Here is a 27705-nt window from a genome sequence, read left to right as displayed (position 1 = left end):
CACCGCGCCTGGCTAGTTTTTTGTATTTTTAGTAGAGACGGGGTTTCACCGTGTTAGCCAGGATGGTCTCGATCTCCTGACCTCGTGATCCGCCCGCCTCGGCCTCCCAAAGTGCTGGGATTACAGGCTTGAGCCACCGCGCCCGGCCCTATTCCTGCAATCTTAAGTGACTATTGATACAATTTAATTTTCAGAAAATCAAGGAAGATAATTTAGTACTGCATGAAAAATGTTGCTGATGTGGCCACAGATTTTACTATAATGCCATGAGAATTACTTCTTGAGCCTCAAAATCATTGTTATACAAACAGGGGATTGGATTAGATTGCATTATACATTCCCCCAATTTTTTTTTCAGATTCTAACATTCTATTCTGAGCTTCTAAGTTTCTCTATCCTGACAGTTTTGGCCTTCAGATGATGCCTTGTGCCACTTGCCATACGGAAAAAGTTAGAATAGTTACTTCTGCTTCCTAGAAATATATAGCCTATGTAAAAGCAACCGTTGGGCTGGGTGCAGTGGCTGATGCCTGTAATCCCAGCACTTTGGGAGGCTGAGGAGGGTGGATCATGAGGTCGGGAGTTCGAGACCAACCTGAGCAATATGGTGAAACCCTGTCTATACTAAAAATACAAAAAAATTAGCCAGGTGTGGTGGTGGCATCTGTAATCCCAGCTACTCAGGAGGCTGAGGCAGAGAACTGCTTGAATCCGGGAGGCAGAGGTTACAGTGAGCCAAGATTGCACCACTGCACTCCAGGCTGGGCGACAGAGAGAAACTCAGTTTCAGAAAAAGAAAAAAAAAAAAAAAAAAGCAACAGTCAGGCCTAGCGTGGTGGCTTACGCCTATAATCCCAGCACTTTGAGAGGCCAAGGCAGGTGGATGGTTTGAGCTCTGGAGTTGGAGACCAGCCTGACCAACGTGGTGAAACCCCGTCTCTACTAAAACAACAAAAATTAGACGGCATGGTGGTGCACACCTATAATTCCAGGTACTCAGGAGTCTGAGGCAGGAGAATCACTTGAACCCAGGAAGCAGAGGTTGCAGTGACTCGAGATCGCTCTGCTGCACTCCAGCCAGGGTGACAGAATGAGACTCCGTCTCAGTTTTTAAAAAAGCAACAGTCACATGTTCTTGATGTACACATAGTCTAATGGTTAGATTTCGCTTATTTGGGCTGGGCGCAGTGGTTTATGCCTGTAATCCCAGAGTTTAGGGAGACCAAGGCAGGTGGACTGCTTGCATCTAGGAGTTCCAGACCAGCCTGGGCAACATAGTGAGACCCCCATGTCTACATTAAAAAAAATTTTTTTTTTAAGATTTCATTTACTCAAATTTTGTGCTGAAGGAAGTTTATTTGTATATTATAATTTAAAGGGGGTGTTATTAAATTAGCACCACAAATAAGACTACAGGCGGAGGTTTTGAACTACTTATGACAATAACCTTGTTGAGTGCTGCTTTTCAAGGGGCTCCTGGCATAATGAGTGGCTTTCTGGACATGAGCTAGAAACCTGGATTGAGACCCAGTTGAGGTACAGCCATTAGCTTGACCTTGGGCACATCTCTTAGCCCTTGAGCCTTATTTGCTTCAACTATAAATTAAGAGGCTAAATTAGGTGGTTTTACATTAACTGGCAAAGCTTCTTTTCAAGCAGATATATGAGTAGAAGCAAGTAGTGGTTAGGTGTAAATAAGGGTATTAGTGCCTTCAGTAATATGGTGAATGAAAAGAGATTTGGAGGTGCCTTCTAGTGATAAGGGCAGAGAACCTGTGATTTTCAGCCACAAAGAACAATAGCATAAACTAAATAAAGCCCCCAATTCCACTCTGTTGATTTAAATACAATAAATCCATTAAATGAAGGAACTCGGTTTGTACACAACAGGTAGGTAGCCCTGTGAGAAAAACAAAAAGTTTCCCATGTCTGTGAAAAAGCACCATAAAGCAGTGGAAAGGCTTTAGAGGCAGATATAATTGAGTTCAGTAGGGGATAAAAATATATTTTCCCCACTTATCCTAGGTTCATGGCTGAGGCCCCTATAACAAAAGACAGTTCAAAATTCTGGCTCTACTAATTCCCAGGTAAGGCATTAGTAGGATTTTCTAATTTCCAGATCAAATCACTTTAACCTCAGGATTGCTGCTGTGAGAATTAAATAACATAAGTATTAATAAGAGAGCCGGACCACGCGGGGTGGCTCACGCCTGTAATCCCAGCACTGTCGGAGGCTGAGGCGGGCAGATCACCTGAGGTCGGGAGTTTGAGACCAGTCCGACCAACATGGTGAAACCCCATCTCTACTAAAAATACAAAATTAGCCAGGCGTGGTGGCACATGCCTGTAATCCCAGCTACTTGGGAGGCTGAAGCAGGAGAATCACTTGAACCTGGAAGGCGGAGGTTGTGGTGAGTCGAGATTGCCCCATTGCACTCCAGCCTGGGCAACAAGAGAAAAACTCCATCTCAAAAAAAAAAAAAAGTGCCTAGTACAGTGCTTGGCATATAATAAATAACAGCAAATAGTAATCTTTCCATTAATGATGGGAGCATAATCCATATATAAATAAGCTAAGTAAAAATACTAGAGGGAAATAATAATAACTAATGTTGATTGAATGCTTACTCTTTGCCAATAGGCACTGTTATATACTTTTACATATATTATCCCATTTAGTCCTCACAACAGTCCTGTGAGATAGGAACTACCATTATCCCCATTGTATCGATGAGGAAACTGTGACTCAGCAAGATTAAGCAACTTTCCCCATTGTCACAGAGCGAGGAAGTCATGGAATAATGATAAAAACTGCTTTGTTGGGAGACTGAACGAACCTATTCTTGTTTGGGAGGTTGCCAGGTAACTCACTTTAAAAATACATAAATGTTTATAAAAACTGCTTTGCTGTCTCCAAAGGCCAAATGTTAAATCACTTCATAATGTACTGTCCAGCACATTATGTCAAGGGAATATATTATTAACTACAAGCCAAGTCAGAATTTAAGTATGAGTAGTTCACAGGCACAAGAGATAAGCATGCATTAGAGCAAAATTACAGGAAATTATCTTGTAGGCTTGAAATTGTACAAGCAGAAAAGGGGAGGGTCTTCCAGTGTTTGTGATGTTGGCGAGCAAGGGCAAAGGAAGAGAACGGCTTTAGAAAATGGAGACTGGAGTGAGCAAGGGAGCAAACAGACCACTCTAGCTAGAGCAAAGTCCATAAAGGCAGGTACAGGGGAGATTAGGAAAATAAGCATTAGAAAGATAAGCACTGGCCAGTATGTGGGAGCCCTGAATGTCAGACTAACATAAATATAAAATTTTTTTTTACCTTATGAGTTACACACTACTCAACAAGAAATTGTTAATTGTCACAAAGTAGACAGAATTAATTTCAAACCTAGTTACTCAATGGACATAGGATGTAGGATCTGTTTTCAGTATCAATACAGGAAGTGTCCATTCAACTTGAGTCCCATGGCCAACTGGAACAGCAACAAATCGCGTTAGTATACTGTTTTAAAGCCCTCCACTTGGCTGGGCACAGTGGCTCACGCCTGTAATCCCAGCACTTTGGGAGGCTGAGGTGGGTGGATCACCTAAGGTCAGGAGTTCGAGACCAGGCTGGCCAATATAGTGAAATCCCGTCTCCACTAAAAATACAAAAATTAGCTGGGTGTGGTGGCAGGTGCCTGTAATCCCAGCTACTCGGGAGGCTGTGGCAGGAGAATTGGTTGAACCCGGGGGGCAGAGGTTGCAGTGAGCTGAGATTGTGCCACTGCACTCCAGTCTGGGCAACAAAGCAAGACTCCGTCCCCCACCCCCACCCCCCAAAAAATTCCTCTACTTTGTGACATGCTTCATCATTTCAAAATCTTTTTTTTTTTTTTTTTTTTGAGACGGAGTTTCACTCTTGTTGCCCAGGCTGGAGTGCTATGGCACGATCTCAGCTCACCACAACCTCCTCCTCCCAGGTTCAAGCGATTCTCCTGCCTCAGCCTCCCTAGTAGCTGGGATTATAGGCATATGCCACCACGCCCAGCCAATTTTGTGTTTTTAGTAAAGACAGGGTTTCTCCATGTTGGTCAGGCTGGTCTTGAACTCCCGACCTCAGGTGATCCGCCCGCCTCGGCCTCCCAAAGTGCTGGGATTACAGGCGTGACCCACCGTACCCGGCCACCATCATTTCAAAATCTTTATAGCCGTTATGTGGAGGTCGGATGCATTCTAAATATAAAGGGAAATGATCAAGTTAAGGGCAGGAAAAAAGATGAAGAGGCTTTAAAAAGAATAGAGGAAGAAGAAAAAAAGCACTATATGAAGAGAAAAGGGTAGGGAATCCAGTGAAAAGGCCAGCTCAGATGGCTCAGGAGAACTTAAAGCCAGGCCTTAGAGCCAGGTAGCTATCGAAGAATTGAAGGAGGAGGGCATGGGGGCACCCAGAACCTACAGGAAGCTAAACAAAGAGTCTGACTTCCTACACACAATAGTGTGTTCAGGTTGGCACCTTCCATTTTAGCAACAGAAAGATATAATAATATGATTTCACCAAAGGGAAAATACCCTAATAATATTACATTTTAATTTAATTTAGGATACATATTTGTTTCTCACCACAAAGATGACAACAGTTTCAAATATTACATTTTCTTCAATCATCCCTGAGAAGCATAAAGGAATTCATAATGGTTTGCCATTTACATGTTGAACCTGTATCTATAAAAGCTGCAAACAGACTAAGTTAAACTAGAACTTAAGAGTCCCATTAGATATAGTACTTTATTTTAATTGAGCTTTGAAAGACTGAAGGCTTAAAGTCTAAACATTTTCATCTGAGATGTTTAGTCCGTACCCAGTCATCAGATGGTTAGGAGTTTGGCATGACGAATTCTTCACAGTCCATTTGCTAAATGACACATTATAAAAGCAAGCACCACTGAAAAGGATGTGCTTGTCTCTAAAGCTCCAACCTCATTGCAGACTGACTGCTTTATATTGGTCCTTGTCTAACCATTTTATGGTACAAGAAGACTCTAACCACATATATATGTTAAAGACTCCTTGAAATGTTCTCACACTGGCTAGGACCAGAAACACTAAAGTTCAGAGAAGCTGTCCTTCTGGCCTCAACATAAAGGCCGCCCAGAAGGATCAGGATTTTAAAATCCTGATTAAGATGTATTATCCTCCCCCTCAAGATGGAGATGCTTATTCTTATAAAATAGCTTAACCCTCTCCACTCCACAATTAGATAACTTGTGTTGAGAAGTAACCAGTTCCTAGTAGAACAGTTGAGAATGCTAATTAAGTAAGCTCAGTAAGGCCGCTTTAAAATGAAAAATCCTGAAAATTGAGAGAGATACAAACTTTGAAAAAAAGTTTAAAGGAAGACCCAGAAATTGTGCTTTAGGTTGACACACTGTTGGTAGTTTGCATTTTTCAAAGGCTTTGTTTATTTCATCTAATTTGTTTGATGTACTGGCATAAAGTTGTTCATAATATTCCCTAATTGTCCTTTTAGTATCTGTAAGGTCTGTAGTGATTTGACAACTATTGGGCTAAATAATTGGCTTGAGAAAGAAAAAGGTGTGGGGAGCAATAATTAGAGCCTGCTTTGATAGATTGTAGGAAGCATAACTTTTCAAGGAGCATTCTCCCCACCTTGGCCAAAAAAATGCAGATGAGGTCAGTGGAGGTGGGGAATGGAATTTTTTTATGGGTCTAGTGATTGGGCTGTTGGTCTGATTAGCTGCCCATTTGTCTGCCCGTTGCTTTCTCCTCCCATTCTGTGCTCCCTGCCATCACCCTGCAGCTGCTGCCCAGGAGGCCTGAGGAAGGGATTCCCTCTGGAGCTGATGGCAGTGGCGCTTTGGAAACTGCTGGCAGGGGGTAGGCTATAAAAAACAATTTGGTCTGGGAACAAAAGGCATCAATCACAGCAGTGTCATCAACCCTTGATTCGGATGGGGAGAGAGAAATTTCTTGGATCACCCTGGAAGCAGGAAAGGAAGTTATTTTATTTAGTCATCTCCGCTTTCGTATGTATTAGAGGCTCTAATTAAATTAATGGGAAAGCTAATGCATGACTGCTTCACAAAGATCTTTTTCTTTAGTCATGTCCTTTGGTGAGGTGGAAGAAAGTTATATAAAATTGCCAGAAATCACTGGACTCTATCTTTAGAAATAAACTTCTCCGTTCAGTAAATTTCTCTCATAAGCCTGGGAGTTTCTGAGATATAATTAACTTTTGGAACATAATTATGGATCTTAAATGAAAGGTGTAAAGATAATATAGAGAATGTTACTAGTAAGGGGACTAACAAAAACAGAGAACCCAAGGAAAGCAATTGAAGTCACAGAAATAGCAAACTGAGAAGAACTGGACCATCTCTGAATCAAAAATCAAATCTTAGACCAGGTGCAGTGGCTCACGCCTATAATCTGAACACTTTGAGAGGCCAAAGCAGAAGAATAGCTTGAGCCCAGGAGTAAAAGACCAGCCTGGGCAACAAAGTGAGACCCTGTCTCTCCAAAAAAATTGTTTTAATTAGCTGGGCGTGGTGGCTCATGCCTGTATTCCCAGCTACTCAGGAGGCTGAGGTGGGAGGACCACTTGAGCCCAGGAGGTCAAGGCTGCAGTGAGCTATGACAGTGTTACTGCACTCCAGCCTGGGTGACAGAAGACTCTGTATCAAAAAGAAAAAATAATAATAAAAGCATCATCTGAATAGTTCTTATAAAGAGTTAACTGCATAAGAGAAGTGGCAGTATTTCTGAACTGGGAGAGTACTTCTCAAATACTATATAACTTTCAAATCAAGCTTATCCATGACACCCTTAACACAGGACAGACAAGTTATTGCCCTGGGCTCCTTTCTCCAAGCATTATCTCATGCTCCAAAATCCCACACCCACGTCCCCCATCCCCATGCCACACACATGCACACAAATAGAAACTTAAGTAGGAATGCCCAGGTTAGACATGTACCGTTTATTCTGGCTAAGTACAAGAAGATTGGCAAGAGGCCTGGGAAGAGGGGTCTTCTAGATGCCATCCAGATCTAAACTTCTAAAGAAAAAAGAGAGGAATCTAAACTTCTGTTTAGTTTCAAGTTTTAAGAGAGCTGCATGCTTGCTTGCTTTTTTGGCTCTCTTTAGTTTGAGTTCTGGAGAAAGGAACCAAACAAAATGACATATCATGCTTAACAAGGATGCCACGCTATGATTCTGTATGATAAAAATGCATTAAGGCACCAGTACTTAACAACCACAAATGCATGCACAGTACTTTGGTAACACTTAACAGGTTATGTTGGAAGACAGACTTCTCCTCTTCTAGTTATTTTGGAAGTAAACAAGAAGGCAGACTTCTCATTTTCCTACTCACCTTATGCTGCACTTCCCAGTTCCTGGCCCATGAAGTAAGGAAATCACATGTGTGCAAAATTAAAGAATTCCATGATAACTACATTATTTTCCATTTGCATGTGCATTTGTCTACCGATCCCTAAAATATATCTTAAATTAGTCTGCTTTTCTCCACTTTTCCCCTTCCATTTTATTTTTATTTATTTATTTTTTTTGAGACAGGTTCTAGCACTGTCGCTCAGGCTGGTGTGCAGTTACACAATCATGGCTCACTGCAGCCTTGACCTTCTGGGCTTAAATGATCCTCCTGCCTCAGCCTCACAAGTAGCTGGGACTACAGGCGTGCACCACTATGTCCGGCTAATTTTTGTATTTTTACTAGAGATGTGGTTTCCCCATGTTGCCCAGGCTGGTCTCAAACTACTGCGCTCAAGCGATTGGCCCACCTCAGTCTCCCAAAACATTGGAATTACAGGCATGAGCCACCGCACTCAGCTCCCACTCCATTAAAATAACAACAACAACAATGAATGGCAGGTCTGGATTGGAGATGACTACCAGCACAGAATTTTTCTTTCTTTCTTTTTTTTTTTTTTTTTGTTTGATATGTTTAGACAGAATCTTCCTCTGTCCCCTAGGCTGCAGAGCACTGGTATGATTATGGCATATGGCAGCCTTGACCTCCTGGGCTCAAGCAATCCTCCCACCTCAGCTTCCCAAGTGGCTGAGACCAGAAGTGCAGGCCACTACACCCAGCTAATTTTTATACTTTTTGTAGAGACGTGGTTTTGCTATGTTGCCCAGGCTGGTCTTGAACTCTTGGCCTCAAGTGATCCTCCTGCTTTGGCCTCCCAAAGTGCTAGGAGTATAGGCATGAGCCACCACACCCAGTTGGAATTTTTTGCTACACACAGTGCTGCCCTTTTTTTTCTTTCCTCCATGACAGAGGCTTTGAATGCGGAAATGACCTCCTAAAGCTGTCACACTGGAATTCTGCTGTAAAAATGATTTGCTTTTTCCTGTATGTCCTTGGTCGTTGCTAAAAACTATAACAATTTATTATTTATCTTTTGTTTTGTTTTGTTTGTTTGTTTTTGAGATGGAGTCTCGCTCTGTCGCCCAGGCTACAGTGCAGTGGTGCAATGGCACAATCTCAGCTCACTGCAAGCTCTGCCTTGTCTCCCGGGTTCACACCATTCTCCTACCTCAGCCTCCCGAGTAGCTGGGACTACAGGCGCCTGCCACCACGCCCGGCTAATTTTTTGCATTGTTAGTAGAGACGGGGTTTCACTGTGTTAGCCAGGATGGTCTCGATCTCCTGACCTCGTGATCCGCCCACCTCAGCCTCCCAAAGTGTTGGGATTACAGGTGTGAGCCACTGCGCCCGGCTATTTATCTTTATTTTTAAGATTTTGGTTTGTTCTCCTAACGCTGATGCTAAAGGTGTTTTGAAATACAGTGGGCACACAGACTCAGAAGGAGTATGTCCAAAACTTCAGAAAAATACCAACACTGAGAACTTGCAAAACATCTTAGCCACTGACAGCTTAAACACAGTCTATTAATAAGGAAGTGTTGCCAGCCCTTTTAAAGTTGACATTTGTTACAACATTTATTTTTCGTAATCTTAATGCTTCTTTTAATTACAAAAGTAGTTACATAAATGCTGTAGAAAAATTTAAAATACAGCTAAGCAAAAGAAGAAAAATAAAATATTTCTACTATCCAGAGATTATAGATAATAACACTTGAGTGGGTATCCTTCTACATGTTATTCCATACACATTTATTTATTCATTTTTTAATCTAAATGAGAACACATGGCTGGGCACAATTGCTCATGCCTATAAACCTAACACTTTGGGAGGCCAAGGCAGGAGGATTGCTTGAGCCCCAGAGTTTGGGACCAGCTTGGGCAACATAGCGGGACCCTATCTTATTAAAACAAAACAAAATCAAAACCAAAATTAAATGGGTGCACATTGTGCATATTGCTTTGTAACATGCTTTTTTTCAGCTAACAATCTTTCTTTCCATTTTCTTACATTATATTTTCTTTTCTTTTCTTTCTTTCTTTTTTTTTTTTTTTTTGAGACAGGGTCTCATTCTGTTGCACAGGCTGGAGTGCAGGGATGCAGTCTCAGCTCACTGCAACTTCCACCTCCCAGGTTCAAGTGATTCTTGTGCCTCAGCCTCCTGAGTAGCTGGGATTACAGGCACAAGGCAATGTATTTTCATCTCATCTAATACTCAGTCTAGATTCAAATCTTCTCAGTTGTCTCAGAATGTTCTTTGTAGCCTGTCTGCCTAAACCAGGGTCCAACCTAGGAACAGGTACTGATTTTGATTATATATCTTAACTCTCTTTTAATATAAGACAGTCCCTCTTCTCAAGACACCCATTTATTTAAAAGACAGGCTGAGCGCGGTGGCTCAACGCCTGTAATCCCAGCATTTAGGAGGCCGAGGCAGGTGGATCACAACGTCAGGAGTTCGAGACCATTCTGGCCAACATAGTGAAACCCAGTCTCTACTAAAAATACAAAAATTAGCTGGGCGTGGTGGTGTGCGCCTGTAGTTCCAGCTATTCGGGAGCCTAAGGCAGAAGAATCGCTTGAACCTGAGAAACGGAGGTTGCAGTGAGCTGAGATCATGCCACTGCACTCTAGCCTGGTGACAGAGCATGACTCCGTCTCAAAATTTTAAAAAGGCCAGGCACGGTGGCTCAAGCCTGTAATCCTAGCACTTTGGGAGGCCCAGCTAATTTTGTATTTTTAGTAGAGACAGGGTTCCTCCATGTTGGTCAGGCTGGTCTCAAACTCCCAATCTCAGATGATCCACGCACCTTGGCCTCCCAATGTGCTGGGACTACAGGCGTTAGCCACCAAGACCAGCCATGATTGTGGTTTTTGCCACTGTTTTTTAATGGCAAAAACCACAATTGCTTTTGCAACAGCCTAATAGTTATCCAAGTGATTAGTTTAAGATCATCCCCTGGTTCTGGCCATTTTCATTGTACCAAAAAACTATTCTATTTTTTACTTTTTACATCAAACAGGTAATGTGATGATGCTGTAACAAGGTTTGAGGCAAGCATATCTCACACATAAGCATGAAACCAAATTATCATGCTTATGGCTTACAAAAGCACCTACTATGCTTTTTAAACTAGACTGTCTCAACTGTGCATTAATTATGTATCTAGATATAGGATATGTGCTTGGGAAAATGTATAACTAAACTTTATGTCTTACTTCTCAAACTTAAGAAAAACATCTAGCAACATCTTACATCAGTTTTCCATTACCTAGTGTTACATCATTGTTTTTTGTTTTGTTTTGTTTTGTTTTGTTTTGAGACGGAGTCTTGCTCTGTCACCCAGGCTGGAGTGCAGTGTCACGATCTCAGCTCAGTGCAAGCTCCGCCTCCCAGGTTCATGCCATTCTCCTGCCTCAGCCTCCTGAGTAGCTGGGACTACAGGCACCTGCCACTGCACTCAGCTAATTTTTTTGTAGTTTTAGTAGAGACAGGGTTTCACCATGGTCTCGATCGCCTGACCTCATGATCCACCCACCTCGGCCTCCCAAAGTGCTGGGATTACAGGTGTGAACCACCGCCCCCGGCCCCACATCACTGTTAAAATCATACTTTAGGCCGGGCGCGGTGGCTCAAGCCTGTAATCCCAGCACTTTGGGAGGCCGAGACGGGCGGATCACAAGGTCAGGAGATTGAGACCAGCCTGGCTAACACGGTGAAACCCCGTCTCTACTAAAAAAATACAAAAAACTAGCCAGGCGAGGTGGCTGGCGCCTGTAGTCCCAGCTAGTCGGGAGGCTGAGGCAGGAGAATGGCGTAGACCCGGGAGGCGGAGCTTGCAGTGAGCTGAGATCTGGCCACTGCACTCCAGCCTGGGCGACAGAGCGAGACTCCGTCTCAAAAAAAAAAAGAAAAAAAAAAAATCATACTTTAGGCCAGGTGCGGTGGCTCAAGCCTGTAATCCCAGCACTTTGGGAAGCCGAGACGGGCGGATCACAAGGTCAGGAGATTGAGACCAGCCTGGCTAACACGGTGAAACCCCCTCTCTACTAAAAAAATACAAAAAACTAGCCAGGCGAGGTGGCTGGCGCCTGTAGTCCCAGCTAGTCGGGAGGCTGAGGCAGGAGAATGGCGTAGACCCGGGAGGCGGAGCTTGCAGTGAGCTGAGATCTGGCCACTGCACTCCAGCCTGGGCGACAGAGCGAGACTCCGTCTCAAAAAAAAAGAAAAAAAAAAATCATACTTTAGGCCAGGTGCGGTGGCTCAAGCCTGTAATCCCAGCACTTTGGGAAGCCGAGACGGGCGGATCACGAGGTCAGGAGATCGAGACCATCCTGGCTAACACGGTGAAACCCCGTCTCTACTAAAAAAATGCAAAAAAAAAAAAAACTAGCTGGGCGAGGTGGCGGGCGCCTGTAGTCCCAGCTACTCGGGAGGCTGAGGCAGGAGAATGGCGTGAACCCGGGAGGCCGAGCTTGCAGTGAGCCGAGATCCGGTCACTGCACTCCAGCCTGGGTGGCAGAGCGAGACTCCGTCTCAAAAAAAAAAAAAAAAAAAAAATCATACTCTAAGCCTATACTTTACCTTAATGTTATCTGCTTCATAGAATAGTTATTCCTTTAACACTTATTTTTAAGAAATAAATTTATTTTACTTGTAGTTACTTAAACCCTAGAAATAATTTTTTCAAACAATAGAAATACAGCCTTTTACAATAAGATAGTTCATGATTTGTTCTTTCAAGGATTTTTTTAATAAGGTTCTTCTACAATTGGATGGTGACAAAGTTTGGGTTTGTTAGGATTATTTTTCAGCAGCCAATCAGCTAGCCAAATCTATGGGGAAAAAAAAAAACCTTAAGTTAAAAAACAGTTACATATTTCCTTTCAATATATACTATATCAACTGGAAACTTAAACAGTTTTCAAAATCACTTTAAGAAAATGACCATTAAAAATGGAAACATTTGGATTTACATTATGCAAGATTGTCAAGAATAGATCCAAACTGGAAAGAAAGAAGTAAAACTATCTCTATTCACAGATGGCATAAACCTATATGTGGAAAATCCGAAGGAATTTACAAGGAAGCCACTAGAGCTAATAAATTCAGCAAAGATGTAGGTTATAAGATCAATACACAAAAATCAATTGTATTTCTATACATCAGCAATGACAGTTCAAAAAAAATTTTAAATCACTTTCATTTACAATAGCATATAGCTATTGTAGCATACAATAGACAAGTAACATGCCAAGGGATAAATTTAACCCAAGAAGTGAAAGGCTTATACATTAAGAATTGTAAAACATTGCTGAAAGAACTTGAAGAATACCTAAATAAATGAGGAGACATTATTTTGCATGGATAGGAAGACTTGATATTGGCAAGATGTCAATACTACCCAAAGCAATCTACAGATCCAATGCAGCTCTTGCCAAATGTCCAACAAGCTTTTTTTGCAGAAATGGAAAGCCAATCCTCAAATTCATATGAAATTGCAAGGGGTTCTGAGGAGCCAAAACAATCATGAAAAAGAACAAAGTTGGAGGACTGACTTGTACTCTCAATTTCAAAACCTTCTACAAAGCTACAGTAGTCAGCACAGTGTGGTAATGACATCTTTATGCCAGACATGTAGACCAATAGAATAGACCTGAGTCCAGTGCTCTCTTCGGCAGCACATATACCAAAACTGGAATGATACAGAGAGGTTATTAGCATGGCCCTGTGCAAGGATGATGCACAATTTATGAAGCATTTCATATTTTTAAAAAAGAATGAGAATCCAGGAATAAACCCAGTCATCTATGGTCAACAAATTTTTGACAATGGTACCAAGTCCATTCATGGAGAAAGAACAGTCTCTTCAACAGATGGTACTAGGACAACTGGATTTCCACATGCAAATGAATAAAGTTGGACCCCTATACCACATCATATACAAAAATGAACTCACAATGGACCAATGACCTAAATATAAGAGCTAAAACAATAAACATCTTAAAAGAGGCCAGGTGCAGTGACTCACACCTGTAATCTCAACACTTTTGGAGGCCAAGGTAGGAAGATCACTTGAGACCGGGAGTTCAAGACCAGACTGGGCAACATAGGGAGACCCTATCTCTACAAAAAATTTTAAAAATTAGCTGGGTGTGGTAGTGTGCTCCTGTGGTCCCAGCTACTTGGGAGGCTGGTGCACAAGAATCACTTGAACCCAGGAGGCAGAGGTTGAAGTGAGCCAAGATTGCGCCACTGGACTCCAGCATGGGCAACAAAGACTCAAATGACTCAAAAAAAAAAAAAAAAAAAAAAAAAAGGGAAGAAAAAAGAAAAAAAATCTTAAAAGAAAACATAAAACATAGGGGAAAATTTTCATGACCTTGGATTTGGATTTCACAATGGATTCTTTTTTTTTTTTTTTTTTTTTTTTTTTTTTTTTTTTTTTTTTTTTTTTTTTTTTTTGAGAGGGAGTCTGACTCTGTCGCCCGGGCTGGAGTGCAGTGGCCGGATCTCAGCTCACTGCAAGCTCCGCCCCCCGGGTTTACGCCATTCTCCTGCCTCAGCCTCCCGAGTAGCTGGGACTACAGGCGCCCGCCGCCTCGCCCGGCTAGTTTTTTTTGTATTTTTTAGTAGAGACGGGGTTTCACCGTGTTAGCCAGGATGGTCTCGATCTCCTGACCTACTGATCCGCCCGTCTCGGCCTCCCAAAGTGCTGGGATTACAGGCTTGAGCCACCGCGCCCGGCCCACAATGGATTCTTAGACATGACACCAAAAGCACAAGAAATAAAAGAAAAAAATAAATAAATTGGATTTCATCAAATGAAAAATGTTTATACATTAAAGGACATTATCAAGCAAGTAAAAAGACAACCTACAAAATGGAAGACAATATTTGCAAATCATATATCTAATAAGGGTTTAATATCTAGAAATATGAAGAACTTTAACTCAACAAAAAGACAACCCAGTTTAAAAACCGGCAAAGGACTTGAATTTGAATAGACATTTCTTCAAAGAAGGTATACAAATGGCCAACAAGCTCATGAAAAGATGCTCAACATTAGTCATTAGGGAAATGCTGATCAAAACCACCGTGAGAAACCACTTTGTGTTATCTAGCAGGATGGCTACCAAAAAAAAAAGACAGACAGGCCAGGCGTGGCAGCTCACGCCTGTAATCCTAGCACTTTGGGAGGCCAAGGCAGGCGGATCACATGAGGTCAGGAGTTCAAGACCAGCCTGGCCAACATAGAGAAACGTCGTCTCTACCAAAAATACAAAAATTAGCCAGGCGTGGTGGCGCACACCTGTAATCCAAGCTACTCGGGAGGCTGAGGCAGGAGAATTGCTTGAACCTGGGAGGCGGAGGTTGCAGTGAGCCCAGATTGCGCCACTGCATTCCAGCCTGGGCGACAGAGTGAGACTCCTCTGTCTCAAATAATAATCATAATAATAAATAAACACAGCAAGAAAATAAGTAATCAATAATTATACATATCTAAAATGTATATAAAATACCTTCTAGAAATGTTTATTTAAAAACGGTTCTCAATATTTGCAGTATTTCAAAGGACACAATGTCTTAAACATGAAAACTATAGACAATTTATAGACAATTTTTTTTTGGGGGATGGAGTCTCGCTCTGTCGCCCAGGCTGGAGTGCAGTGGCACAATCTTGGCTCTCTGCAACCTCTGCCTCCCAGGTTCAAGTGATTCTCCTGCCTCAGTCTCCTGAGTAGCTGGGATTACAGGCACGCACCACCACGCCTGGCCAATTTTTGTACTTTTAGTAGAGACAGGGTTTCACCATGTTGATCAGGCTGATCTCAAACTCCTGACCTTGGGATCCGCCCGCCTTGGCCTCCCAAAGTGCTGGGATTACAGGTGTGAGCCACCGTGCCTGGTGACAATATTTTTAAGTGTGAATAAAAATATTTCTTACCAAAGGATCTGCTGGTTTTTGCTTACAAAGCTCTGTGAGTCCTTCAAGCAAAGTTGGCATTATATGTAAATTTAAATAGTCCTTAGCAGCTTGTCCAATTGGAATGGGCTCAACGATCACTGCAAATACAAACGTATTCTCATTGAAGCAAACATAATGATTAAATACTATACAATCATTAAAAAGGCTCTTTTTAAAGAACATTTCTCTTTTTTATATATATTTTTTGAGATGGAGTCTCGCTCTGTTGCCCAGGCTGGAGTGCAGTGATGCAATCTCAGATCACTGCAAACTCCTCCTGGGTTCAAGCGATTCTCCCACCTCAGCCTTCCGAGCAGCTGGGACTACAGGTCTGCGTCACCACACCCTGCTAACTTTTGTATTTTTATTTTATTTTATTTTATTTTATTTATTTATTTATTTTTAATTTTTTGAGACAGAGTCTCGCTCTGTTGTCCAGGCTGGAATGCAGTGGCATGATCTCAGCTCACTGCAACCTCCGCCTCCTAAGTTCAAGTGATTCTCCTGCCTCAGCCTCCTAAGTAGCTGGGATTACAGGCGTGTGCCACTATGCCTGGCTAATTTTTATACATTGAGTAGAGACAGGGTTTTACCATGTTGCCCAGGTTGGTCTAGAACTCCTGACCTAAGGTAAACCGCCCACCTCAGCCTCCCAAAGTGCTAGGATTGCAGGCATGGGACACCGTGCTAGGCCCTAATTTCTGTATTTTTAGTAGAGACAGGGTTTCACCATGTTGGCCAGGTTGGTCTTGAACTCCTGACGTCAAATGATCTGCCTGTCTCAGCCTCCCGAAGTGCTAAGATTACAGGCATAAGCTACTGCAACCAGCCTGTTTTCTGTTTCTTTTCTTTTTTTCTTTGACACAGTTTCACTCTTGTCACCCAGGCTGGAGTGCAGTGGCACGATCTCAGTTCATTGCAACCCCATCTCCCGGGCTCCAGCAATTCTCCTGCCTCAGCCTCCTGAGTAGAACCAGCCTCGGTTTTCAGTTGGGATGTTTCTCTTATTATTTAGACATAGGAGTTCTTTATATATTCTAGTTACAAGTTCTTTATTTCTTTATGTGGTATATTATTTGCCAATATTTTTTCTCAGTCTGTTGCCTACCTATCTTTTCATATTTATAAAAATTTAACTTTTTTTTTTTTTTTTTTTTAGACACAGGGTCTTGTTCTGTTGCCCAGTCTGGAGTGTGGTGGTATGAGCACAGCTCACTGCAGCCTCGAACTCCTGGGCTGAAGCATCCTCTGGCCTCAGCCTTCCAAGTAGCTGGGCCTGCAAGTGTGTGCCACCACACCCAGCTTTTTTTTCCTTTAAGTTTTCAGAGACAGGGTGTCACTCACTATGTCCCTCAGGCTGGTCTCAAACTCCCGGCCTCAAGCAATCCTTCCACCTCAGCCTCCTGAATAGCTGGATTTACAGGTGCAAACCACTGCTCCCAGCTCTTCAAATTCTTTTTTTTTTTTTTTTGAGACAGAGTCTTGCTCTGTCGCCAGGCTGTAGTGCAGTGGCATGATCTCAGCTCACTGCAAGCTCTGCCTCCCGGGTTCACGCCATTCTCCTGCCTCAGTCTCCCGAGCAGCTGGGATTACAGGTGCCTACCACCATGCCCGACTAATTTTTTGTATTTTTAGTAAAGACGGGGTTTCACCATGCTAACCAGGATGGTCTCGATCTTCTGACCTCGTGATCCGCCCACCTCAGTCTCCCAAAGTGCTGGGATTACAGGCGTGAGCCACCGTCCCCGGCAATTTTTTGTATTTTTTAGTTACAGACTGGGTTTCACTGTGTTAGCCAGGATGGTCTTGATCTCCTGACCTCATGATCCGCCCGCCTCAGCCTCCCAAAGTCCTGGGATTACAGGCATTAGCCATCGTGCCTGGCCTCTTTTCATATTCTTAATGATGTCTTTTGAAGCACAAAAGCTTTTAATTTGATTTAGTCCAATTTATCAATATTTTCTTTTATGGATCTTGCTTTTGATGTCATTTTAAGAACTCTTTGTCCAACTCCAGTTACAAAGATTTTCTCCGGTTTTCTTTTAGATGTTTTTACACTGAAGTCTGTGAGCCATTTTGAGTTAATTTTTGTGTAGGCTATGAAACAAGGGTCTAAGTTCTTCTTGTTTTTATGTGACTATCATGCTGTCCTACGTCCTAGCACCATATACAGATTTTCCTCAACTTACATGGGTTACATCCCAATAAATCCATCATAAGTTGAAAATATCATTAAGTCAAAAACACATTTAATACACCTAGCCTATTGAACATCATAGCATAGCATAGCCTACCTTAAATGTGCTCAGAACACTTACATTAGCCTACAGTTGGGCAAAATCATCTAATACAAAGCAAATTTTATATAAATAACACTTTCTTTTTTTTTTTTTTTTTTTTTGAGATGGAGTCTTGCTCTGTCAGCCAGGCTGGAGTACAGTGGCACCGTCTCGGCTCACTACAAGCTCTGCCTCCCAGGTTCACACCATTCTCCCGCCTCAGCCTCCTGAGTAGCTGGGACTACAGGCGCCTGCCACCGCACCCGGCTAATTTTTTGTATTTTTAGTAGAGACGGGGTTTCACCGTGGTCTCGATCTCCTGACCTTGTGATCCGCCCGCCTCGGCCTCCCGAAGTGCTGGGATTACAGGCGTAAGCCACCGCGCCCGGCCCTGAGCCACTGCGCCCGGCCCAACATTTTCTATATAATATACATATATTATGAGCTGGGCACAGTGGTTCACACCTGTAGTCCTAGCTCCTTGGGAGGCTGAGGCAGGAGGAGTACCTGAAGCCATGAGTTTGAGACCACCTGGGCAACAAAGCAAAACTCTGTCTCTTAAAAAAAAAAAAAAAAATATATATATATATATATATCTCTCTTAAGCAATCCTTCCACCTCAGCCTCCTGAATACTGAATAGCTGGATTTACAGGTGCATATGTAAATTAAAATATATATATATATATATATATATATTTATATTCAGTGTTTTTCAGATGCATATATAAAGATATATACAAAAATATATATTTTTTTTATCTTTTTGGGGGGAGGATCTCTTGAGGCCAAGAGTTCAATACCAGCCTGGGCAATATGGCGAGACCTCCTTTCTACAACAAAAAAATTCAAAAAGTAGCCAGGCACAGTGGTCTATGCCTGTAGTCTCGGCTACTCAGGAGGCTGAAGTGGGAGAATGCTTGAGCCCACGAGTTCAGGCTGCAGTGGGCACCACTGCACTTCAGCCTGGGTGACAGAGAGAGACCCTGTCTCAAAAAAAACAAAACAAAACAAAAATAGAATGGTTGTATGGATATTCACCATTAATGTACACAGCTGAAAGCACCATAGTAAAGTCAAAAAGCTGTAACTTGAACCATGGTAAGTTGGGGACTGTATTGGCAAGACCATCCTTTTCTCACGGAATTGTCTAGGCACCTTTGTTGAAAGTGAATTGACCATAAGTGTAAAAGTTTATTTCTAGATTCTCAATTCTGTTCCAATAATCTATATATGTATCTTTATGTCACTGCCACACTGCCTTATAATTGTGGCTTTGTAGTAAGTTTCAAAATCAGATAGTGGAAGTCTTCCAACTTTGTTCTTCTTTTCCAAAATTGAGTTCTTTGCAATTTTACTAAATTTTAAACTCAGTTTGTCAATTTCTACATAAAAGTATGCAGGGACTTTGATGAGGATTACATTAAAATTTTCTTTAATTTTTTGTTTTTTTCTTGTAGAGATGAGGTCTCACTTCATTGCCCAGACTGGTCTCCTACTCCTAGACTCAAGCAATCCTCCTGTCTCAGCCTCCCAAAGTGTTGAGATTACAGGCATAGCCACTGCATCCAACCCAAAACTGTTCATTAATTTAGAAAGAATTGCCATCTTAACAATACTGAGTCTTCCAATCCATGAATATGGAATATCTATTTATTTAGATATTTTAAAATTTCTCTCAGCAATGTTTTTTGTTTTCAGTGTACAAGAATTGCACTTTCGTTAAATTTATGCCTAAATGTGGCTGGGCGCGGTGGCTCATACCTGAAATCCCAGCACTTTGGGAGGCCAAGGCAGGTGGATCACCTGAGGTCAGGAGTTTGAGACCAGCCCACCCAACGTGGCGAAACCCTATCTCTACTAAAAATACAAAAAATTAGCCAGGCGTGGTAGTGGGCGCCTATAATCCCAGCTACTCAGGAGGCTGAAGCAGGAGAATCGCTTGAACCCAGGAGGCAGAGGCTGCAGTGAGCCGAGATTGGGCCACTGCACTCCAGCCTGGGTGACAAGAGAGAAACTCTTGTCTCTTAAAAAAAAAAAAAAACTATGCCTAAATATTATATTATTTTTAATGCCATTGTGAATGGAATTTTCCTTTTTACAGCTTTATTGAAGTATTATTGAGGTACATAAAATTGCACACAATTAATGTATACAAATTTTTTCTCAACATGGGCAAATGTTTTATTCATATATTATATAAAGTTCATTATGCTAATTCATCAGGTACTAATCATTAAACAAAGATCTTTTTAATATTTTTTTTTTGAGACGTGGTCTTGCTGTGTTGCCCAGGCTGGAGTGCAGTGGTGTGATCTCAGTTCACTGCAACCTCTGCCTTCCGGGTTCAAGCAATTCTCCTGCCTCAGCCTCCCGAGTAGCTGGGATTACAGGTGCATGCCACTACGCCAGGCTAATTTTTTTTATTTTTAGTAGAGATGGGGTTTCACTATGTTGGCTAGTCTGGTCTCGAACTCCTGACCTCAAGTGATCTGCCCATGTCAGGCTCCCAAAGTGCTGGGATTACAGGTGTGAGCCACCGCCCCTGGCCCCCCAAATTTTTTTAACTTATAAGTGTACTTAAAATTTTTTTTTATTTTAAAAGCATGTCATCCTTGCACAGGGGCCATGCTAATCTTCTCTGTATCGTTCCAATTTTAGTGTATGTGCTGAAGTGAGCACAACAAATTTTTTAATAGATAAAAAATATTGTATATATTTATTGTGTACATGTTGTTTTTAAATATGTAAACACCATGGAAAGACTAAATCAGGCTAATTAACATATGCATTACCTCAAATACTTGTCTTTTTTTGTGGTGAGAACACTTAAAATCTACTGTTTTTTGTTTTTTTGTTTTTTTTTTTTGAGACGGAGTCTCGCTCTGTCGCCCAGGGTGGAGTGCAGTGGCCGGATCTCAGCTCACTGCAAGCTCCGCCTCCCGGGTTCCCGCCATTCTCCTGCCTCAGCCTCCCAAGTAGCTGGGACTATAGGCGCCGCCGCCTCGCCCGGCTAGTTTTTTGTATTTTTTAGTAGAGACGGGGTTTCACCGTGTTAGCCAGGATGGTCTCGATCTCCTGACCTCGTGATCCGCCCGTCTCGGCCTCCCAAAGTGCTGGGATTACAGGCTTGAGCCACCGCGCCCGGCCAAATCTACTGTTTTAGCAATTTTCAACAACACAATATATTATTGACTATAGTCACCATGTTGTTATACTAGATCTCTTGAACTTATTCCTACTATGGTAGCAATAAGTATCCTTTGATCAACATTTCCATCCCCTACTCTCTCTTGCAAGCTCCTGGTGGCCACCATTCTACTCTCCGAGTTCAACTTTTTTTTAGATTCCACATATAAGTAAGATCATGTGGTATTTGTCTTTCTGTGCCTGACTTATTTCACTGAATATAATGTCCTCTAAGTTCATCCATGTTGTCAAAAATGACAGAATCTCTTTCTTTTTAAGGCTGAATAGTATTACGCTGTATATATATACCACATTTTCTTTTTTTTTTTTTTTTTTTTTTTGAGACGGAGTCTCGCTCTGTCACCCAGGCTGGAGTGCAGTGGCCGGATCTCAGCTCACTGCAAGCTCCGCCTCCCGGGTTCACGCCATTCTCCTGCCTCAGCCTCCCGAGTAGCTGGGACTACAGGCGCCTGCCACCTCGCCCGGCTAAGTTTTTGTATTTTTAGTAGAGACGGGGTTTCACTGTGTTAGCCAGGATGGTCTCTATCTCCTGACCTCGTGATCCGCCCGTCTCGGCCTCCCAAAGTGCTGGGATTACAGGCTTGAGCCACCGCGCCCGGCCATATACCACATTTTCTTTATCCATTAACCCACTGATGGACACTTAGGTTGATTCCATATCTTGGTTATTGTGAATAATGCAGCAATGAACATTATTGTGGTTCACTGGGGCAGGTATCTCTTCAAGATCCTGATTCAATTCTTTCAGATATATAGATCCAGCAGTGGGATTGTTAGATCATGTAACAGTTTTAGTTTCTTGAGGAACTTCCATACTGTCTTCCACAGTGGTGGCACCATTTTAAATCCCCACCAAATGTGTACAAGCGTTCCAATTTCTCTATATGCTTGCCAATATTTACCTTTTCTTTCTTTTGATAACAGCCATCCTAACATGTGAGGTGATATCTCACCGTGGTTTTGATCTGTATTTCCCTGATGATTAGTGATTTTGAGCACCTCTTTTTTTTTTTTTTTTTTGAGATGGAGTCTCGTTCTTGTTGTTGCCCAGGCTGCGGTGCAATGGCGCAATCTTGGCTCACTGCAATCTCCACCTCCTGGGTTCAGGCAGTTCTCCTGCCTCAGCCTCCTGAGTAGCTGGGATTATAGGCATGTGTCACCACGCCCAGCTAATTTTTTGTATTTTTTTTAGTAGAGACGGGGTTTCACTTTGTTGACCAGGCTGGTCTTGAACTCGTGACCTCAGGTGATCTGCCAGCCTCGGCCTCCCAAAGTGCTGGGATTACAGGCGTGAGCCACCACACATGGCCTTGAGCACCTTTTCCAAAAAACCAATATACTTGTTGGTTATTTGTATGTCTTCTTTAGAAAAATGTCTATTCAAGTCCTTTGCCCATTTTTTAAATGGGTTATTTAGGGGTTTTTTGGATACTGATGTGTAAGAGTTCCTTATATATTTTAGACATTAACCCCTTATCAGATATATGGTTTGCAAATATTTTCTTCCCTGGAATTGTTTTCTTAATTTCATTAGTGAATTATTCATTTATTTATTTATTGAGAGGATCTCACTCTGTCACCCAGGCTGAAGTACAGCAGTGGAAATGCAGTTCACTGCGGCCTCGACCTGCTGGGCTCAAGTAAATCTCCCACCTCAGCCTCCCAAGTAGCTGGGACCACAGGTGTGCACCACCACCCCCAGCTAATTTTTCATATTTTTGGTAGAGACAGGGTCTTGCCATATTGCCCAGGCTGCTCTCAAACTTCTGGGCTCAAGCAATCCTCTTGCCTCTGCCTCCCAAAGTGTTGGGATTACAAGCATGAGCCATCATGCCAGGCTAGGGCTGAATAAATTAATGAGAGAATAAAAACAGTGTTTTCATGTTTCTTACATGGATGAACTTTAAGTTTTTTAAGTTTTCTGTCATCCTTGTTTTATTTATTTGTTTGTTTGTTTGAGACGGGGTCTCACTCTGTTGTCCAGGCTGGAGCACTCTGGTGCCATCACAGCTCACACAGCCTTAACTTCCTAGGCTCCAGTGATCCTCCCACCTCAGCCTCCGGAGTAGCTGGGATTATAGACATGGGCCACCATGCCCAGCTAATTTTTTATTTTTTGTAGAGATGAGATCTTGCTATGTTGCCCAGGCTGGTCTCCAACTCCTGGACTCAAGAGATTCTCCCACCTCAGCCTCACGAAGTGTTGGAATCACAGGTGTGAGCCACCACACCCAGCCTGTATATTTATTTTCAAATATAATCATTTTGATAGCAGGGATATCTTCTTATTCATCTTTGCATTTATGGCAAATAGTAGGCAACTTAATAAATGTGTTGAAGAAATGGAATATAGCAAAACTTTGAATTAGCCATTTCTATTAAAAGGGAAAGGAGACCAGTCTGGGTAATGTAGTGAGACCCCCATCTCTACAAAAACATTAAAAAATTAGCTGAGCGTGGTGGTACACACCTGTATTCCCAGCTACTCAGGAGGTTTAAGGTTGTAGTGAGCTATGATCGCACCATTGCACTCCATCTGGAGTGACATGGAGAGACCCTGTGACCACCCCCCAGAAAAAAGGGAAAGAAGAGAGCTTTACTTTTTTCTTTTCTTTTCTTTTGAGACAGTCTCATTCTGTCACCCAGGCTGGAGTACAGTGGTGCAATCTCGGCTCACTGCAGCCTCTGCCTCCCAGGTTCAAGCAATTCTCCTGCCTCAACCTTCTGAGTAGCTGGGATTACAAGCATCCACCACTATGCCTGGCTAATTTTGTATTTTTAGTAGAGACAGGGTTTTACCACACTGGCCAGGCTGGTCTCGAACCCCTAACTTCAAGTGATCCATCTGCCTTAGCCTCCCAAAATGCTGTGATTACAGGTGTGAGCCACTGCGTCCAGCCAGCATTACTTTTTTCAAGGGTTAAGAACATGTCTTTGAATATCTTGATAACTTGCTTGAGTGAATTGTCATATAAAGTTTTGCACATAGTTGTTGATCGACTGCTAAGTAAGAGGACGCTCATACCGCAAACTCTCAGTACTTGCTCCAAAGAACTTCACAGCAAAAGATCTGCAATGTGCTAAGTAATTAATGATTTTATATTTATCCTACAACTTGCTGCTTCTCAAATGTCTAACTAGATCTCTAAACTCATGCCTAGAGGATTAATTTAATGAGTAAAATCAAAGGCAACTGAAAATAACAGTTGGCTGGGCACAGTGGCTCACGCCTGTAATCCCAACAGTTTGGAAGGCAGGCGGGAGTATCGCTTGAGCCCAACAGTTCCAGACTGGCCTGGGCAACATGGCAAAACTCTGTTTCTACAAAAAACTTGAAAAACTAGCCGGGTGTGGTGGTGCATGCCTGTGGTTCCAGCTACTCCAAAGGCTGAGGTGGGAAGATTACTTGAGTCTGCAAGGCCAAGGCTGCGGTGAGCTGTGATTGTGCCACTGCACTCTGGTCTGGGCAACAGAGTGAGATTCTATCTCCAAAAAAAAAAAAAAAGCGAAAAGAAAGAAAATTACAGTTTAGGAATATAATCCAATGAGTAAGAAGAGCTTTCAAATATACCTTCTATTTAAGATAAAATGAATTTTTATCCTGTTTTATTTAAAAGCTAGAGAGAAGTCAGGCGTGATGGCTCATGTCTATAATCCCAACATTTTGGGAGGTAGAGGCAGCAGTATTGCTTGAGCCCAGGAGTTCAAGACCAGCCTGGGCAACATAGTGAGATTTCATGTCTATAGAAAATACAAAAATTAGCTGGGGCTGGTGATATGCGCCTGTGGTTCCAGCTACTCGAAGGCTGAAGTAGGAGGATACTTGAGCCCAGGAGGTTGAGGCTGCCATGAGTTGTGACCATGCTACTGCACTCCAGCCTGGGTGACAGAGTGAGACTCCATCTCAAATAGATAAATAAATAACAAAAGCTAACAAGCAAAAGTCTAATTCACTTGTAAGACTAATATAAAGTGCTACCACATTAAAAAGACCTCTCGCTGGGCACAGTAGCTCACTCCTGTAATCCCAGTGTTTTGGGAGGCTGAGGCAGGAGGACTGCTTTGAGAAAAAATATACAATTTTAAAACTAGTTTTTGTTTCCTTGTTTAAGAATCAGGGACTTTTCAGACTGTACAGAAAGGAGGGAAGCAGGTCTTCCCTTGGGAGGATGACTGAAAGGCCAGTGGAGGAAAGTTGTCAGCCCATTGTCAGGTCAGCATCAGGCCTTTACCAAGCCTGTTGGCACTAAAAAGTAACAGATCAAGTACTCAAAATGTGAAATATATTTATTTTGAATTTAGAAATTCAAACAACAGTGATACTATTGTATCACATCAGTTATTCAAAAAAATGTGAAATCTCCCAAAAAAAAAAAAAAAGAAAGAAAGAACTTTTAAATCTCCAAGACAGTTTTCAGTTTTATTTGAATTAATCTCCAGTGGAAAATACTGAGGAGCAGATCTAAATGACTTAGGGAAAAATAAGTCATAACAGGAAAAATAACATACTAAAACAAATTCAAAATTTTGCTCAATGCTTTGCATTTTTTCCTTATAACAAATATCACCAAATTTTATTTCTGCTCTAAAAATATTAAAAACAAACCAAAAACCTCAGTGTTCTTCCTCATATGTCCACTTCTCAAAGGCTTACAACTTCTCTAACAGTAAGGAAACAAAAAAAGGGACTAATTATTAATTTCTCAATTGCAGGAGACTTTGTTAGGCAAACAGTAAATTGTTAGAGAAGACGGTAAATCAAATGTAGTTTCCAAGAGAGATTATTTTTCTCATGTGTCACAAACTCTACTGAACCTTTCAGGATAACTAGAAAGAACTGTAACACAGAAGAATATGTCTAATGCAAGAGAAAAGATAGAAAAAAGAAATTAAGCTGGGTGTGGTGGCTTACACCTGCAATCCCAGCACTTTGAGAGGCCAAGGCAGGCAGATTACTTGAGCACAGGCATTTGAGAGTATCCTGGGCAACACGGTGAGACCCCATCTCTCCAAAAGATAAAAGAAAATTAGTTGGGCATGGTGGCATACACCTATAGTCTCAGCTACCTGGGAGGCTACAGTGGGAGGATCACCGGAGCCCTGGAGTTTGAGGCTGCAGTGAGCCAAGACTGTGCCACTGCACTTCAGCCTGGGTGACAGTGAGACACTGTCTTAAATTTTTTTTAATGTTAAAAATAGATAAATAAAAAAAAATTAAACACTTCTCAAAAGTCGCTAGAGGGCACAATTTAGTTGTTAAGGAAATGTCAAGTTTTCCATTGTGGCTTCAAGTTTTTAAGTAACAACAACTTGAAAACCTAACAAAATATACTGGAAAAAAATTATTTTATCTTCCTTCCCAGCTATATCCGCAAAATAAAAGAAAAAGCAAACAATAAGGAGATGCAGTTGACAAGTTAGTCATCTGTAACTCACCTTCAGGAAACATAAAATGTATTTCTCTTTCCGCAGCAGCAAAGTCATTACTCCCATGAAGTGCATTCCTTAGGTCATCTGTGCCATAAATTGCCCTTAGACTAAAAACAAGTTAGAGATGATGTTCATCCAATCTGACATCTATTCCTTACTTTATATGCATGCATTCCACTTAAGAATTTTACAAAAGCATTGCCACTTCTTACATATGAAAGCTTCACAATTTATGTCAAATTTAAGCTTAAATTTAAGCTTATCTATCTAGATAAGGATCAAATATATTCACGTCTGCAGGAGGAATACACTGGGAAAACAGGAGTTCTCTGGATAAAAACGTGGTGTTGTTTTGTAAGAAGTAAAAAAGCAATGCACATTCAAAAGTGCAAGAACTCAATATCTTATTTCCATACATTAGCAATAATGCTGAAAATTTGAATTTCTGTTCCTGTATTACCATTATTATTTTAACATACCATCCCAATTTTTCCATCTAAAAATCCTACTTCAGTGGCAGTTTAAAGGTTGAGAGAATAAGGGTAATCAACTATAAATCAGACATTCTCTGATGCTTTTTCTGGCATGTAGTATTAAGATAGGCATTTAACACTTTTAAATGTAAAATGGACCCCCAGGCCCCGCCCCCTCCCAAAAAAAAAAAAAGCTGATTTTGGAAAACTTCCAAATAATAAAACAAAAATTCCCATTACAATGAAATTAGTTTTTTTTTTTTTTTTTTTTTTTTTTCATTTTCACAGATGGATTCCATTCCCTGCCATCCCCCCAACCCTGAAAATTACCTGTCTGGATGTGTCTCCTTCGCTACTAAGCTATTATTTGGTCCCAAAAGTTCTAACCAATAAGAGATGGCTTTATGTCTAGCTAATATCATGGCGACAAGTGGTCCAGAACTCATGTAAGCTGTTAAATTGGGGAAAAACATTTTTCCATACTGTTCCACATAAAAGTTACTACATTGCTCAGGGCTGAGGTGTAGTTTTCTTCTCTATAAAAGACACAAAGTCAACAAAAGCATTTAAAATGACAGTTCAATGATAGCTCATTAAAATCATTACTAACTTGAAACTAGTACCAATCTGATTATAACTTCGAGGTTTATCTTTGTATTATGAAGAAAGAAAAGGATATAATTAAATGTATGTTGTAAATAAGATAGTAAGAGGAATTACTTCACCTACTTAAGAAAAATTATGGCCAGGTGCAGAGGCTCACGCCTGTAATCCCAGCACTTTGGGAGGCAGAGGCGGGTGGATCACCTGAGGTCGGGAGTTCAAGACCAGCCTGGCCAACACGATGAAATCCCGTGTCTACTAAAAAAAAAAAAAAAAATACAAAAAATACAAAAAATTAACCAGGCGTGGTGGCGGGCACCTGTAATCCCAGCTGC

At 41.7% G+C, this 27705-nt stretch overlaps 1 protein-coding gene, 2 non-coding genes and 1 pseudogene across 6 annotated transcripts in view; 1 reads left to right on the top strand and 3 right to left on the bottom strand.

The window, feature by feature from the left end:
* Positions 1-27705, bottom strand: part of NME5 (NME/NM23 family member 5) — a 49979-nt gene that overhangs the window by 14972 nt on the left and 7302 nt on the right. For 3 of the 4 annotated variants that reach the window (XR_007726819.1, XM_050795616.1, XM_050795617.1), the window contains exons 2-4: positions 27098-27303; positions 26301-26401; positions 15356-15474 (exon numbers count right to left, since the gene is read on the bottom strand). Coding sequence is in view for 3 of the 4 variants with exons in the window: in XM_050795616.1 (XP_050651573.1) it covers positions 15356-15474; positions 26301-26401; positions 27098-27303 (426 nt within the window). In the remaining variant the exon portion in view is untranslated. Of the gene's footprint in view, positions 1-12033; positions 12243-15355; positions 15475-26300; positions 26402-27097; positions 27304-27705 lie in introns of those variants that run through there. The other variant, XM_050795615.1, reaches the window with a different exon arrangement.
* LOC126957815 (small nucleolar RNA U13) lies at positions 10420-10522 on the bottom strand. Its single transcript, XR_007726974.1, has one exon. It is a non-coding gene; the product is annotated as a small nucleolar RNA U13 (small nucleolar RNA).
* Positions 13073-13179, top strand: LOC126957713 (U6 spliceosomal RNA). The gene has a single exon (XR_007726892.1). It is a non-coding gene; the product is annotated as a U6 spliceosomal RNA (small nuclear RNA).
* Positions 20237-20336, bottom strand: LOC126957674 (uncharacterized; annotated as a pseudogene).

Source organism: Macaca thibetana, chromosome 6 (assembly GCF_024542745.1).
Source record: "Macaca thibetana thibetana isolate TM-01 chromosome 6, ASM2454274v1, whole genome shotgun sequence".
NCBI lineage: Eukaryota > Metazoa > Chordata > Mammalia > Primates > Cercopithecidae > Macaca > Macaca thibetana.
Note: the sequence above shows the minus strand (reverse complement) of the source record. Positions and strands in the feature narration are given on the sequence as shown.